This window comes from Gossypium arboreum, chromosome 5, assembly GCF_025698485.1.
Source record: "Gossypium arboreum isolate Shixiya-1 chromosome 5, ASM2569848v2, whole genome shotgun sequence".
Lineage (NCBI taxonomy): Eukaryota > Viridiplantae > Streptophyta > Magnoliopsida > Malvales > Malvaceae > Gossypium > Gossypium arboreum.
The window spans coordinates 9986179-10002698 of NC_069074.1; the positions used below are offsets into that span (position 1 = coordinate 9986179).

General features: G+C 30.9%; 1 protein-coding gene across 1 annotated transcript; it reads right to left on the reverse strand.

Moving 5' to 3' along the window:
* Window positions 1-1471: 1471 nt before the first annotated feature.
* On the reverse strand, window positions 1472-9476 carry LOC108453765 (pleiotropic drug resistance protein 1-like). Its single transcript, XM_053027772.1, has 24 exons — window positions 8720-9476; window positions 8414-8534; window positions 8234-8322; window positions 8036-8120; window positions 7773-7932; window positions 7569-7645; window positions 7252-7305; window positions 7064-7154; window positions 6667-6968; window positions 6305-6586; window positions 5879-6195; window positions 5605-5765; window positions 5412-5515; window positions 5168-5324; window positions 4960-5082; window positions 4713-4876; window positions 4291-4626; window positions 3826-4116; window positions 3450-3533; window positions 3212-3345; window positions 2831-3058; window positions 2564-2735; window positions 2220-2474; window positions 1472-2048 (listed from the first exon to the last, which is right to left on the reverse strand). Exons 1-24 carry the CDS (start codon window positions 9070-9072, stop codon window positions 1785-1787), a joined length of 4404 nt encoding a protein of 1467 aa, XP_052883732.1. The 5' UTR covers window positions 9073-9476; the 3' UTR covers window positions 1472-1784.
* Between the last annotated feature and the right edge of the window lie 7044 nt (window positions 9477-16520).

The following is a 16520-nucleotide window of genomic DNA, read 5'->3' on the forward strand; positions in this document are numbered from 1 at the left end:
ATTTAAAGGTTTAAAGTTTTGAATTTAAAATATGCACAAATAATACATTGAATATTTTCTCATTGATTAATGGTATGGCATAACGCATGTTAACGCATGTTTATATAATTTTCAATTTTGTACAACATAGGGACTAGTATTAATAAATTAAAATCAATTAAACTAACTAATTTTATACTATTTTTTCAATATTAATCAATTACATTTATCAATCTAAGTGGTTAGTTTGGTTGATTTTCCATGGATTATAATTAGAGCCCAACTTATTTCAATTACATTAAAAAAACATATATAATCAATCGATTAATTATTTGACCTTAATCCAACTTGAAATCAATGTTATAAATTCTAACTTTTCTTTTTTCTTAATGATAAACCATTAATAATTTACTTTTTTTTCTTTTGTTAGGTAAAATATAGAATTTGTTCATGATAAAATTTCGTGTCATCCTTTGAATATACAGAAGGAATTAATTATATTAACAAATTTTAGATTTATGAGGGTGGGCTGTGGGTTTTTTTTCCTTTGTCATCCCACATTACGTATAAAAGAGACGAGATTTCATTAATTATATATTAAGTTGTATAATAAATGATACCTATTGCGTAATTTTTGGTAAGAAATAAATAGCATAGAGGTCGGTAATGGCTACCATAGCCTATAAATGCGAAGTAAAAGCTACCAATTGCTCTGGTTGTTAAGAGATTACTTAAAATTACAAGTTTCAACCCTACATTTAAATTTTTTAATTTAGCTTTTTACGCTCTACAAACAAATTGAAAATTTAATAAATATATAAGTAAATATGACATTTGTCATATCCTTAATTCATTTATGGGTCTAAAAAAAATTCTATCACGGACGAAGTCAAAAAACAAATTTTTAAAGGAGAGTCGAAATTATATTATAATTTTTACGATAATAAGAATATAATTTCATCATTTTAATAGGTATATTTATAATTTTAAAAATTAAATTAAATTTTTATATTTTAAGAAAATCAAAATATAATTTTACTTTTATTTATTTAAATTTTTAAAATTTCAAAGCAATTAAATGAAAAAATTTTCATGTTAGCACCATCTCCTAACTACACCCGTGATCCAAAACATTTATTAAGAAAAACATATTTCAATATCTTGCTGGTGAAGTATTTTTTTTTTGTTTTAAATATTGTTACTGGTTTAGCAAAAATAAAGTCTCCTCTTTATTCAACATTTAATTTCCCCATGAATGGGTAAAAAAAAAAAAAAAAGATAACAATGTTTTCCTTAAAACTTTGAAATATAAACCATTAAAACGAATGATAAATTTTCGTTAAATTAGAGTTGATCATTGGAGTCTTGAATTATTTTAAGTAATATTCATTAAGAAAGAAGCTAATACTACAGAGAGTAACATCAAAGCATAAAAATTTCAAGGAAGCAGGCTTGAGGGTTTGGGCCAAATCTGCAAACCAAGTTCAAAGTATTTGGGCCGAATAAGTTTCATCTGCACCGGCTAGAGAAGCAATCAGACCATAAACTTTTTACATCTAAAAAAGAAGTGTACATTGGTTCATAGTTACACACAAGAAAAAACCTTTTATTACAATGACAGAATTTGCACCTGGTAGTAAGCATTGATTTTACAAGAATAAAACATGGAGTTTTAAAACTTGTTTCTAAATAATAACCTCTTGATCCAATAGTAAATGTTTCAGGTATAAGAGTTTGGGTTCCATCCCTCCCTCAATTATATTTAAAAAAAAAAAAAATCTTACCACTACATTTACAAAAAAAACCTATCGTCTCTGGAAATTGAACATCTTTATGGCCACAGCAAAGATTGTTCCAAAGAGAACTGCGAAACTCATAATCACAGCAGCAACTAATCCCAGGTAATCATGCCTGAAACCATAATTATTTCTCAAGTACTGCTTCACCGTCTCATTGTTGCCATCTTCAAGCAGTTCGTTTATATCTCCAAATTGTGAAACAAACAATCCATACAAGGTCCAAGATACTGGACAAATCCAATAGTACCATCTCCACCATACTGGTATACTCTGTAATTGGTGAATGATAGAAAAGAGTGGAAATAAGGTTAGTTTTTGTGTATATATGCTACAATAGACCAGTAACCTAAACCCCAGGTTTAATCTTGTTGGTTTATAAGCTATGGTCTTCTTTATATCGAAAAAAAAAGAGAGATCAAATTATATAAAAGTAGCACTTACAGGTCGTGGGATGATGAAACCCGAGAAGACATTCCATAGTCCATAGAATGCTGAGGATACTATGGCTGCAATGTGGTGGTTTGGTGTGACAGCAACAGCCATCATGCCATAGTAGGTGAAGTAAAGTAAGGTGAAGAGCATGAAGAAGAGATACCAAAAGAACTTAGTAGCGGTCCATTCGAATCCAATCATAGAATACACTATAATGCCATACACAGAAGCTTGAACAAAAATATAAGGTATCTCTACTAAGACCTGCAATGGCAAAATATGGAGTTAATTATAATGCGCATACAACTTTCTTAACAATTTCAACTACTCTTCAAAATGTGAAAATTATTTACCTGTGCAATGGCATATGGCATGGCAGAATACATTCCAGCAGCTCTTTCTCTATAAAAGACTGTTCTTTCGACTGACACAACAGGCTGCACAGATGAAGAGTTCTGGATACCGATGAAAAGAACAGCAGCATACATTGAACCCATTGCATTGGACAGATCTTGTATTTTTTTCCTATAATTTTACAATGCAGAGACAATTAGATAATGAAGCTGACTGATGAAAACCAATATTGAAGCTTGAGCTTTTGTAATTGAATTATTGCTTACGTTTTTGACCCAAGGTCCCAGAACAGCGTCCCAAACATCAATGCTATGACGGTTGTAAAGAGAAATCTTACGGCAGTATACGGTGGGTTGCGCCAATATGACCAGTGTTGCTTCCATAAACAAGCTGTGCACTGCGTCAAGAATGATTGAGAATACTGTGTTGGGAAATAAAGTTCCTTGGCACCGGGAGCAGGTTTGCTTAAATCTTCAATAAGAGCTTTGTTTCTCCTGAACAAATGACATGATGCATCAGTAGCAAATTCAAGGTAGCCAAGTTTAAATAATCCACATATATGTCTTATATATGCTAAACTAAAGTAATTAGTTGAATTTGATTATTTATTTATTTTGGGGCAATGTTGTGCCTAGCTAGCTTGTTACCTGTATAGGTCTGAGTTTTTGTAGATATCAGCAAAATCAACACCTAAAGATAACTCTTGCGCTGATGCGGTAACTTCCAACATCCAAGTTGCGGGATTGTATCCATCTTTGATTTTGCTAACACCTTGAATTCCCTGCAGAAGATGGACATCATAATGTTAGACGCAGTTTTCATGCGAACTGAGAAATGCATTAAGTTGATGAACTTTGAAAATTGTTGTCTTTCATTACTTCTTACCTCAAAGTATCTGATAAGATATTTAGAATGGTGTCCTAGTGGCCCCACATAGATCTCCTGTCCTCCACGTTTCATAAGGAATAGCTACATTGCAGTTTTATATTAGTTAGGCCATACATAAATGAAAAAAGGACAGTATAAAACATAGATATTATCTATTTTTAATAGTTTTATGCATATAAGGATTTTCATTCTCAATTTTAAAATTTCAATTTGGAATTGATTTTTTTAGAATAAAAATGTTGATGTGACATAACACTATTAAAAAATAGATTGAGATGATGTGATATCATTATTTCATATAATCCTTCCAAAAAAAACAACCAACAAAAAATGAAGCCACTCCTTTTGAAATTTAACTTTTTATGTTCTTCACCTCGTCAAACGCTTCAAATATGTCAATACTTGGTTGATGGATGGTACACACAACTGTTCTTCCAGTGTCCACTGTATTCCTAACTGTTCTCATAACAATTGCAGCAGCCCTTGCATCAAGCCCTGAAGTTGGCTCATCCATGAAAATGATAGAAGGGTTTGCCACAAGCTCAACTGCAATCGTAAGCCTCTTTCGCTGCTCTGTTGATAAACCGTTTACACCGGGTAAACCAACTAGGGCATGCCTTAACGAATCCAGTTCCACAAGCTCCATGACTTCTTCTATGAACATCTGAAAAACATATGTTGAGATAAAACCATCAACATAATCCACTAGGAAAATATGTGGTTTTTATTGGACTCTTTTGTTCTGGGTTTCATCCTAGATAAAGTGACTTAAAAACTGTAGCATGTAACAAAGTAAAATAAGAGACTTGAAACAGCTTAGGGTTTCATAAGTCATAACCTTTCTGGTTTCAGCATCAATGTCATTGGATAATCGTAGCCAAGCGGAATAAAGCAAAGATTCATACACGGTGACATGAGGAGAATGAATGTCATTTTGTTCACAGTATCCAGATACTCGAGCAAAAGTTTCTTGCTGCTTGGGGAAACCTGAAACTGTAATGTTCCCCTCGATATAACCACCAGTTTTTCTGCCAGCAAGCACATCCATTAGAGTGGTTTTACCAGCACCACTAACACCCATTAGAGCTGTGAGAACACCAGGTCTGAATGCACCACTAATACCCTTCAATAGCACCAATCTATCATCTTCAGTGATACCTTGTTCTTTCATTTCCTACAAAATTTCAATTCAATCAACGAACTCTCACATATCTGAACAATTGAACGTATGTGGCTTTTGTACATGGAACCTTATGTTACCTGTGGCATATCAACAGAATAGTAAATGTCTTCAAAAGTGAGAGAATGCGGCTCAAATGGAAGAACCATTCCCTTTTTCTTTTTGCCATTGGTCCTAAGAGTTGCGTCAGACAAAGAAAAGGACTTGGATGAGGAGGCGCTTCTTTGAATGTCATCTTGGATCTCTGCATGTCAATTAAATTAATGTTGCACATACAATGGCTTGTACACAAACATACCAATCCAAATATATATGAGCCTTCCGTACCAGATCTATTTACATGACTTGAGCTTTTTTCACGGTCTGTTAACTGAATGCTTCCAACAACACCATTGGCTTGATCATTGCTTTCGGGTTTTTCAGATATTACAGCTCGATTCTTCTCAAAGGCTACATATTTATTTGAAGAAAAAGAATAAAATATTAGCTCTCCCTACCAAAGAGGCATAAATTTTAGTAGGTAAGCTATACTCACGCTTTAGAAAGGTAAGAGCCAGAGTAAAGAAAACGTTGAGCAATACTACAAATATAGCCAACGCCCCTACTCCGAGCCAATACCAATACGATTCATGGAAGAAACTTCTAGACTTTAAAACTTGAAGTCCTATCGATTCGTTTGAGCCCGGAGGAACCTTCAATATGAAAGCAAGCATAAAAACATCAGCATATTTTTAAGAGACAACACAAATTATAGACATTTCAACTTCCAAAAGCATTACTCGACTCCACTGGTGCCCAAGGAACTCATTAACCATCAGCGCATTTTGCCCATACATCAAAGGCGAAATCCAGTAACCCCATATCCACCAACCCCTTATTTTGTCTGCAGCATTGAACATAAAAAGTATTTAAAAACTGTTTAAAGCTTAACTTTCATTAAAAGAAATTTTTTTTTTGGACACATTATTATACCTCGTGCCAGGATAAAGCCACTTAATGCAAAAAGTACAAGTAGAGCGAATGTCCCAAAAGTGTTGGCTACAATCATGTTTCTAGCGGCTGATGCAATGAACCGAAATAATGAGGAAGCCATCTGGTTAATGAGAACAAGGAGGAGGTACTGTCTAAAGAACCTGTGCCAAAAAAATCACTTCCACCTCAATTTGAATCAGAGCTAATAGGAAGAAACTTTGTATTTTACTATTAAAGTTCATAAGATATTTGTGCTGTCATTTATTTTTTCTACCTTTCAACATTCGGATCATATCCGATAACGTAGTAAGTAATGAATACCCACACAGAAACTTCTATAAATGTCATAGGTATCTTCAGAATCCATGACGGTAAAGCATAGGCCCACGGAGGAAAGAATAGGAGGTCTCTTTGCTTGTAAAAGACAGGGAGCTTAGTAATGGTCATAGAAAGCTCAGGCATTCCATTGAACATGATAAAAATCATACCAAAAAACAAGGCCCCCATATAGATCCTTCCTCCTTGAACTGAATCTCGATCCATCTCAGTCCTCAAAAAGAGTGTCATGGTAATACAGGACACTATTGTGAGCTAGTAGCACAAAGAAAAAATAAATGAAGTAAAAAAGGAGTTAATCAATATCCTTAAAGCTCGATAATTTGTAGAACACACTACAGAGTTTAAAAATTTTAGTACGCACTTGTATACACTTGAAGATGTACACAAAAGAGTTTCTCCTCATCAACAGAAATTCCCTTGCAATGCAAGCTTTTAGCAACTCCCACTTCCCAACACCATATTTTTTGGTTGTCAAAGCAGCTGGGTGGCTCTTTTTTTTATCAAATGGAGTTCCAAGTTCCTCCCCAAGTTTCATTCCCACATGGAAAGTTTGGAATGCCTCAGCAAATTCATTAGCCGTGATAAACCTGTAAGGTTGATCTTTACGTGCCCAATACTGCATTTGATCTTTCCTTGATGTAACCTACAATTAACAATGTTAAATGTGACAGAAGAGCAACTTTCTCTGTCTGAACAGGGGATTAAAACTTTTTCAAGACTTACCTCTTGCAAGAAATCAGCCACACCTTTTCTCTCAGGGCACTTAAAGCCCATAGATTCGAAAAAGCTCACCACGTGTTCACGAGGACCCTGATATACTATCACGCTATCAGAAAGGAGAATAATGTCATCAAAAAGATCGTAAGTCTCTGGAGCTGGCTGTAGAAGGGAGATGAGTGCAGTTCCATTAAGAATATGAACAGTTTGCCTAAGGGAGTTCACAATTTGGAATGTTGTAGAGCTGTCCAGACCAGTAGATATCTCATCCATAAACAGTGCTCTGGCTGGTCCTACCAGCATTTCACCTAATTGCATTGACAATGACATAATTAGATTTTGATGATAAGAAAATATCTACTCTGATAATGGAATAAATGGTGTAATTGACTTCGTGAACGACCTGTTGTGACACGCTTCCTTTGTCCTCCAGATATGCCCCTCAACATTTCATTTCCTACCAAAGTGTCTGCACATATATCCAGGCCTAAAATCTGCCAAATTTATTTCAAAGATTTTCAATAAGTGAAGAACTTATTTGTTAGTGCTTCTTGAATAGCTTTCAGTATAATTCAGTTTCTGTAACATTACCTTCATAATATAATCAGTGATTACATTTGCTTCCTGCCCTTCTGTTGCTATTGCCTGAAATGTTAAAGATGACAAAAGTAAATCATGATGAATACAGGATTCTTTATAATAAAGATTCCTGTCAGATAAATTTAATCTTTCCAATTATATTATATTTTTGGTTTTCAATCAATTATATTTGGGAGAATATTATCTTTGAACATAAGCAACTAATAATTTTGCAGGACACCTTTCAATATGTAAACAAGATAGTCTGTTTGGGAGAAAGGTATATAAGATGTTCATGTTAAGCATTACAATGGCCTCATGGTTCTTACCTTCATGAAGACATCAATATCAGGATCAGGTTTAATGTTTGCTTGTTTCTCTCTTCTTGACAACTCTGACAACATATCTGTAAATAAATAAATAAATAAATTATTTGAAGATTTACATAATAATAAATAATAAAACAAGTGATAACATTTCCATCAAAATGTCCAAAGAGAAACTCAGAAGGGGTAGAAACCAATCAAACTAACCATATCGGGTTCCAACCCCTTGGCATCTTGCAGAAAAGGCCAAAGTTTCTCTCACGGTCATTTCTCCTAGGTGAAGATCGAATTGACTGATATAGGCTGCAGTTCTCTGAGGCACGAACTCCTTCATTGTATGCCCATTGTATGTCACAGACCCCGAAAACTGCAACAGAATTTTCACTTTCAAATTAGACACTAAAGCAAAGGCAGAAGACAATGCAAAAAACAAGAAGCATAGAAAGGAAGATGTGAATTTTGTAGAGTACTTGGAGAGCAGGATCAAGCTTCCCGGCCAGAGCCAACAAGAGAGTGGTTTTTCCGGAACTTGGAGGACCCAAAAGCAATGTCATCCTACAATATGTACATGAAAAGATTAATCGTTGATTAATTCCAGGATGGCCCAACTTTTTATTTTAGAAGAAAAAATTCATGTGTTTGATGAGAAAAAAGATGACCAAGTTTACCTGCCAGGTTTAATCATACCACTGACATCTTTGAGGATGGTCAGCTTTTTCATTCTACTAGAAAGAATACCCATATTTATCAACAAGCCCTTTAATCACAAAACAAAGTAAAAGGTTAATAAGAATCCTAAACAAAAAGGTGTAAAATGATGAATTAGTTATGATTCTCCAGGTTGGTACCTCAAATATGCTAGTAATGAAATTAAGGAATGAAGGCAAAGCATTGGTTCCTACAAAAGCTTCAGCTTCAATATTTATATTTTCAAATCTGACTTCGATTGTGGGAAGCTCGATGCCAACCCTGAAAATTAGAAGAAAAAGAAATCGAATGTAAATGATTACGGATGCGCGAGAACAGGATCTCATTTAGACAAACTCTGTCTTCATTTGTGTCATTCAAGTCTTTCCCTCGAATCGTTAAAAAAAACAAAACCTTCTTTCCATTTTTTTTTCTAGTAAAAAGAAAATAACAGCAAAACTTCATACCTATCTATACGGTTCTTGAACTTCCACAAGAACCTTTCATTATCTTCGTCAGCAACTTTAACCAACCTCTCTAGTATAGTCCTCCTTTCTTGCCATCCAAGGTTAACAATATCAATTTCATTGGCACCACCTTGAGAGCTAGTCAATATACCTTTCCTGAGACGAGCAACAGTTGGTAGTCTCTCAATAGCAGCCCACTTCAAAGCTTCTTCATCATCCTCTTCTCGAGAAGACCTTGAAAACACGTCCACCGCACTGTTTCTCCATACGGAAGAGCTTCCTGATCTCAAACTTCCTGCTCGTAAACTTCCCCGTAAACTGTTACTCGCTTTAAGAATATCTCCGGTCTCCATTACCACCAAATCCTAACTCCGACCAATACGATTTCCAAACTTTCACGTTCCCCCCAGCCCAAGTCAATGATTCAAAACAAAATAATAATAAAAAATGGAGTATTAGAAGTTCGGTATCCTTTTGTTATCAAACTCTTTGTCTTTGAACATTGACAAGAAAATGTGAGGAGTTTTGCAACTAAAATAACAAAAACCATCAAACCAGTATGAGGGTTGAGGAATAAGCTGATCCTGTAGCAAGAAAACTGGAGGTTTGTGATATTTATAAGGTTATATTATTAGTTAGAACTTAGAAATCTTACGGCGGGTGTTTTTTTTTTTTTAATTATTTTTGTTCTTTGTAAATATATTTCAAGGTTCAGAATTTTCAAGGTGGTTTCGTAGGGATTATTATTATTTTGTCAAAATTCAAACTTCATCTCATCTGTTTTCATTTTTAAAGGCTCACGTTTGATTTTAATAATCTTTTTCTCTTGATTTGGTTTATGAATGAAAACACTTTGAATAGAAATAAAAATAAAAATAAAACTAAGAGGAAGATAATAAGAAATAATATTATTATTATAATGTTTAGATGACATACTTGCTGAGCTAGCATCAAAAGGAATGAAAATCCGCTGCCCATTATTTTGCCTCTTTTTGTGCCACCTATAATAATTAAAGAAATATGTCATCATAATCACAAAGTTAGGTTTAATGATAAAAGGTTTTTTTTTTCTTTTTTTTTTTTCATGTTAATGAGTAGTTGGGGTTTTATCTTCATCTTGAGTATATAGTAATTTTAAAATTTGTGGTCATTGTCTATTCTAAATAAATATATAAAATGAGTATGATTAGTTATTAAGTGTATGTTTTAATCACATCTTCTTTATATTATGGGTAAATTACACTTAGGGTTACTAAACTATTAATAAGTATACATTTTAGTCATTTAACTTCAAAAAGTTACAACTTTGTTACTGAACCATTTGAAAATTTTTATTTATTTTACTAATTGTTAAAATTGTTATTGTATGACCATCTCTGTTATTTGTACCACCTGTATCAACCTTAAGTTTTCCATCCATTTCTCTACTCCAAGCTCATTCTAATGGGTACCTTGAGAAATGATTAAAAAAAAACATGTCTTCTTTATATTTGGGATAAACTACACCTAATGTCACTAAACTATTAATAAGTTTATGTTTTAGTCACTCAACTTCAAAAAGTTACAAAACAATCGTTGAATTTTTAGAAAGTTTTCATTTAAGTCACTAGGTTGTTAAAATAACGGATGCATGGTCTTCTCTATTTGTACCACCTGCATCAATTAAAAGTATTTTTTCCCTCTTCTCTTCTGTAGTTCAATTTTTTTATAGAACAACTTTTAATGTCATGAATTTATGAATTATCAAAATTCAAATAACTTTTTTGTTCGATCTCTAAAATTAACCGTCAAATCAACTTGAAACTAAAATATGCTCTTCTACTTGTCGATGGGTGCTGGTCCACTGCATTGATCTTCAAATCATCACTTAGAATTTACTAGTGAGACTTTTTTTAAAAAATAATTTAACAATTCAAAGACTTAAATAAAAATTTTTAAATAATTTAATGACTTAAAATAAAAATTTTGAAATAATTGAATGATAATTTCATAACTTTTTGAAATTGAATTGCTGAAATATAAACTTAAAATAAATTAAAGCATGAGGCTTAGTTTATATTTATGTTTTTATTAACGATTTATTTTAACGGCATACCACAGCTACGTACCTTTAAAAAAATTTACCGTCGAAGCAAAAATTACGCTTTCCTCTTTTCAGCACCTTCTACAACCAAAACTTTTTTTTGACAAAGTTGGATGGGCATGCCTTCACCGTGATGATGTGGCCAAGAAAATCGTTTGAGCCGCTAGACTCTTGGCTTTTTCCAAGTTGTTAATACCTCTTCAATTTCAAACAAAATTCTTTTCTCTAACACTGAAAAGATAATTTATTTTCAAGTTTTACTAATTTGATTGATTGCTTATCTCCTAGGCTATTGATTTTTTTTTTTATCACAAGAACCCTTTGGTATCTCTCTTTTTATTTAGTTTATTCATTTATAAAATTAAAATTAATTTACCACCATAATTCAAGAGCAACTCAAATCCTTTGGTATTTTTTATTGCTTTTATTTTTCTGTAATATTGGTATACACCATAGTGGTGGATTACAAAGAAAAGAAGCATTTACGAGGAAAAAGATGAATACTGAAATTTTTTAAGAAAGAGAATATGCTTTTAAAATTTTAAGTTCAAAAACATCACTTAACTAATAATGTATTTTTTACTCCCAAATTTTCAATTTTCAATTTTAATTTCTAATGTTATTGATATTTCCATTAAATCATTAATAGTGATTTTTTATTGACATAATAATAAATTTAGGTTTTTTTATGTTTATAAATTTTATCGTTTAATTATAATTCTAAAAATTTAACAATTTTGTCATCAACCTTACACCTTATATTAATTTAGTTTTAATTTTTAAAATTAAAATAAAAATAAAATATTTAAAATTTTATCATTTTATAAAATATAATCAACCCTCTTTATAATAACCTCATTTGTTTACTTAAAATTTGCCTATTATAGAGAGGCGACTATTATCCTTAAACCCTAACACCTATAACAACATTTTGTTATAGAGAGATAATCGTTCTAAGCTTATCATAGAATTCATATCATGAATTTTCATCAAATAGAAAAATGAAAATTATGTTCCAAAAAAAAAAGTTGAAATGTAACCAACAAAATTAAAAGAAGTATAACATGTGCATGTATTACTATTTTTATGCATATTTTATTTACAATTTTCACATGATTAATTATAAAGTTGATAAATTTAACAAGTTCAATTAATCAACATAAGTTATCAAATTAAATTAATTAATTTATCATGAATTGCTAAATTCAAGTATTCAATTTATAAGTTTATGATGTTCTAAATTCATGGTTTTAGGGTTTTAGGGTTTTAAGGTATATGATTTAGGGTTTAAGGTATATGGTTTTAGGGTTTATGATACAGGGCTTATGGTTTTAGGGTTTAAGGTAAAATATTTTAAGGTTTAGGGTTTAAGATTTTATGATCTAAAGGTTTAGTGTTTAGGGTTTTAGTATTTTAGTGTTTATGATTTATGATTTAGGGTTTTAGAGTTGTTTAGGGTTTTAGAGTTGTTTAGGATTTAGGGTCTATTAATTCATATCGTGAATTTTCATCAAATAGAAAAAATGAAAATTATGTTCCAAAATTATAAGGTTGATAAATCTAACAAGTTCAATTAATCAACAAATGTTATCAAATTAAATTAATTAATTTATCATGAATTGCTAAATTCAAGTATTCAATTTAGAAGTTTATGATGTTCTAAATTAATGGTAGAGAACATAATAGTTTCTTAAATTGATATCTTTAATTCCACTAATTGAGGATTATTTCTATTTAATAAAATATGATTAATAGATTTCTCACATGAAATTTAATCATTTTATTAAAATAATATTTTAATTAAGATCATTTTCATTTGATAAATGATAATTAATAGACTTGCTTATAAGAAATAACTATATTTTTACACAAAATTTAAACCATATGTTGTTATACAAAACTAATTTAATAAAGAATGTACTTCATAACTATAGATATTGTTGTTATAAGTGAAAAGCAGTTATAGAGGGTTATTAAGACAATACTTTTGTATATATTTTAAAAACCCACAAATAAGACTTAAACTAGATTTTAAAAATTATTTTTTGTTAGTTTTATAAATAAATAAAAGATAAATTTATTATATGTTTAGCCTTACTCCTTAATCCTATCGTCAAATTTAAGCATCGTTTTCATCGACAAACACTAATACCAATAACCCTTAATCTGAACTCGTTAATTTTCACATCCTCCATTATCGCTCCATCAAACTAAGGCTCCTTTTGGATATCATTTCACCCATGGTGAGATGGAATTAATAGAATATATGCCTTTTAAATGGTGAAGCAACTTCCTTTTCACACCTGCGGTGAAGTGCGGTGAGGCAATTGAATTGCACCACAACCCTCAATTTTGGCTGATGCTTTATGCTTCAATGGGAGTAAATCTACAGATGTGGAGAATTGTTTTACAAAAACAATATTCTTTGAGTTATTTTTTAATTAGAATAAATATATAATAAAATTTTATTATTGTCCTTAATAGTTATTTCTATTCTCACCTCACCGCTACAGTTACATTTGAATCCAAACATACACACCATTATTGTTTCTAATCTCACTACTACAGTATTCAATCACATCGCTACAATAACTAATCTCACTGCCACAATTATTTTTAACCTTATCGGAGGTAAACACACTGTCCATCCAAACTAAGTCTAAGATTGATTGTGGAGTTGTTGGTGTAACAGCCCCTTTTTCAGTGGTGTCAGAAACAGTGGTTTCGGGGCCATTAAATCCGTTGAGTAAATTTGTAAATATTATTATTTAATATTTACGAGTCAAATGTGATTTTTTAAAAAAGTTTTTGATTTGATAATTTATGTTATATAAGTAATTTATTAAGTTCAAGTAGTTTTAGAAGATGAGGTATCGAGACCTTATTTTTATAAACCGAGCCGTAAATATTTTTATAAATATTTACGGAGTGTCGTTAAGGTGGTATTAAAGCTTCGTTAAGAAATTTTAACGTTTCGATGGTTAATTAATTAAAAAGGATCAAATAAAAAAAGTACATTCCCGGGACTCCGTTCACGTAAACTGGACTAGTAAATATTTTTAATTAGGTTTCAATTAAGTGAATTTGCTTGAATTAAAAGTAATTAGGTATAAAGACTAAATTGCAGTGAAGGTTGAATTATAAATGAAAGAAAATTTTAAAGGACTAAATAAGGAATTATACCATTGGTATTAAATGACGCGGCACAAGGATGAAGATATTTATAAAATTTAAAGTTATATTATATTTTATTATATTATATTATATTATAATGATAAAATAAAGAATAAATAAAAAGAAAGGAAGATAGAAACGAAACAGAAAGAAAAAGAAAGAAAGAAAGAAAAGAAAAATGAAAGAAAGGAAGGAGAAAGCCACAACCTTAGGGGCTTCAAAAGTTTTAAGTTCAATCGGTTTGTCAATTTAGTCTATTTTTCTTGTAATTTTTATGTTTTTGCAATCCCAGTGTTAAATACTAATCCGACCCATGTCAAAATTTTAGAAATTATTGAGTTTTTAAGTGTTGTTAATGTTGAATAATTTTAGTATTAGGGACTAAATTGATAGATTTTCAAGTTAGAAATGAAAAAGGATTGAATTGTAGAATAAATTGTAAATTTTGAGTAATAGGGATTAAATTATGAAAATTTTGAAATTTAGGATTTAAATGAAATTAGAGAGTTAAATCTAGTTTAAAGTGGAGATTGAATAAAATATAGAATTGATTGTGAAGAAATAAAATTAGTCTCAGTTTAGGGACTAAATTGGAATTTACACAAATATTGAGTAAAAGTTGAAATATTCAATATGAAATTTAAATTGTATTGTATTTATAAATTTTAATTGTTTTAATTCCGTAGCTAACGTCGTACCGGAACCCTCGACTAAAAAGGGGAAAGATAAAGTCGATGAGGAATAACTCGGAATTTCTGGTTTGTATTTCTATAATCCGAACTTAGTTATTAATTGTTGTATTTTGATTTAATGTTAATGATAAGTGTTGAGGTGAGTAATTGATGTTTTGATAATTGATTGAATGATTTGAATTGGTAGATAAATATATGTATTGAATGGATTGAGTTTTCAATTTGACATGATTGTATTAGTAATTATGTGATTATATGAAAAACTGACATTGGATATTGATTGTTATTGAATTGTGAAATTTAAACCCTATTAATTGTATCGGGTCGAATCGGATATAGATGGCATGCCATAGGATTGGAAGAGTTCAGGGATTTCTTTGACTTCGAGTCGATGAGACACTGGGTGTCAATTTACTACTTCGGATTAATTCGATGAGGCATTGGGTGCCAATTTACTTCGGTTTAGCTGATGAGACACTGGGTATCCGTTCGAGTCTGAGTCGTGTTAATAGGGGTAATTAAGTGAAATGACACTATGATCGATGTTGGATGATATTATATGTGAAATGAAAATGAGACTGTGAATTGAAATATGGATTGAGACACATGAATTGTGTATTCATGAATTGGACATGGTACGAACATTATTTTTGTTTAAGTGAAATGTGTATTATATTGTGAGAAGCTATTTTATAGCAAATAATAAGAATTGAGTATGGTATAAAATGATGTATTTATGATTTGAGTATTGAATGGTTAATGTTATTGTATAAATAAATGTGAATTTTAAATATTCAATTGTGCCTATTATATTAATTTGTCTTTGAATATTCGGATTATAGAAATACCACTAAGTTTTACTCAGCGTACGGTTTTGTTTCCCGTGCTCAGGTTAGGTACTTAATTTTGATCACCGATTCAGCATCCAACAACGATCCCGAACTCAAATGTGGTGATGTTTATCCTTTGTGTCGGCATGTACCTAAGGTGTCTAAATAATAGTTATTTTGTGGATTGATTGTAAATGAGATTATAAGTTTAATTTTCGTTGGTTTTATACATATAAATATGTGTTTGATTGTTGAGGTTATATTATGGCATGGTAAATTGAACGAAATCTAGATAGGTGCATATGAATTTAATTCTATGTTTAAGTGCTCATGAACTAGGCAAATTGATTTTGATTTGGTATGTTTATAATTTGGATTAAAATGATGCTTTGATGATTTGTTTTGATGATATGAAATGTTTGAAATTTTTGTCTGTTTGATCTGTAAAATCCGATAATGCTCCGTAACCCGGTTTCGACGAGGGATACAAATTGGGGGGTGTTACAATTGGCATGACTTTCCACCTATCGAGTCTCCAAAACCTCATCATTGCCTATATATCCTCAATCAAATGGGCCTTCAAACACAATAAACTTGTTTAGGGTAACAACCTAAAAACATCAATTTTCACTCTTTTCAACCTCAAGTTATAGTTTTTTACTCAACATGAACATAGTAATTGTTAATGTTGAAAAAAGAAAAAAGTTATTTACATAAGTTTTTCATGGTTTTTCCTTTAAATTATTTTATTTATAAGGTTGTTGTTTTATTTATAGAATTATTATTTTAATAAATAAACTTCATGTTAGAAAGTGAGAAAGATAGATATTCATTTGTTTATGAATATTTTTATAATTATATATGTATTTTATAAAATCTTATATATTTTTATTGAAAAATGAAATTTTATTTTTAAAATAAATTTTAATTTTTAAGAATCAAGACTAATTTGACGGAATGTGTAAAGTTGAAGGCTAAATTTGTTATTTTTTAAATTTAGGATTAAATTGATAAAATTTATA

Bases quoted from the DNA above. Each gene is read 5' to 3' on its own strand.
- LOC108453765 (XM_053027772.1), bottom strand. From the start codon at position 9,072: ATGGAGACCGGAGATATTCTTAAAGCGAGTAACAGTTTACGGGGAAGT. The intron at 5,325-5,411 runs GTAATGCTTTTG...TTCATATTGAAG, and splicing joins TTGGGCACCAGTGGAGTCGA to GTTCCTCCGGGCTCAAACGA. The intron at 3,346-3,449 runs GTAAGAAGTAAT...CATCTTCTGCAG, and splicing joins ATCTTATCAGATACTTTGAG to GGAATTCAAGGTGTTAGCAA.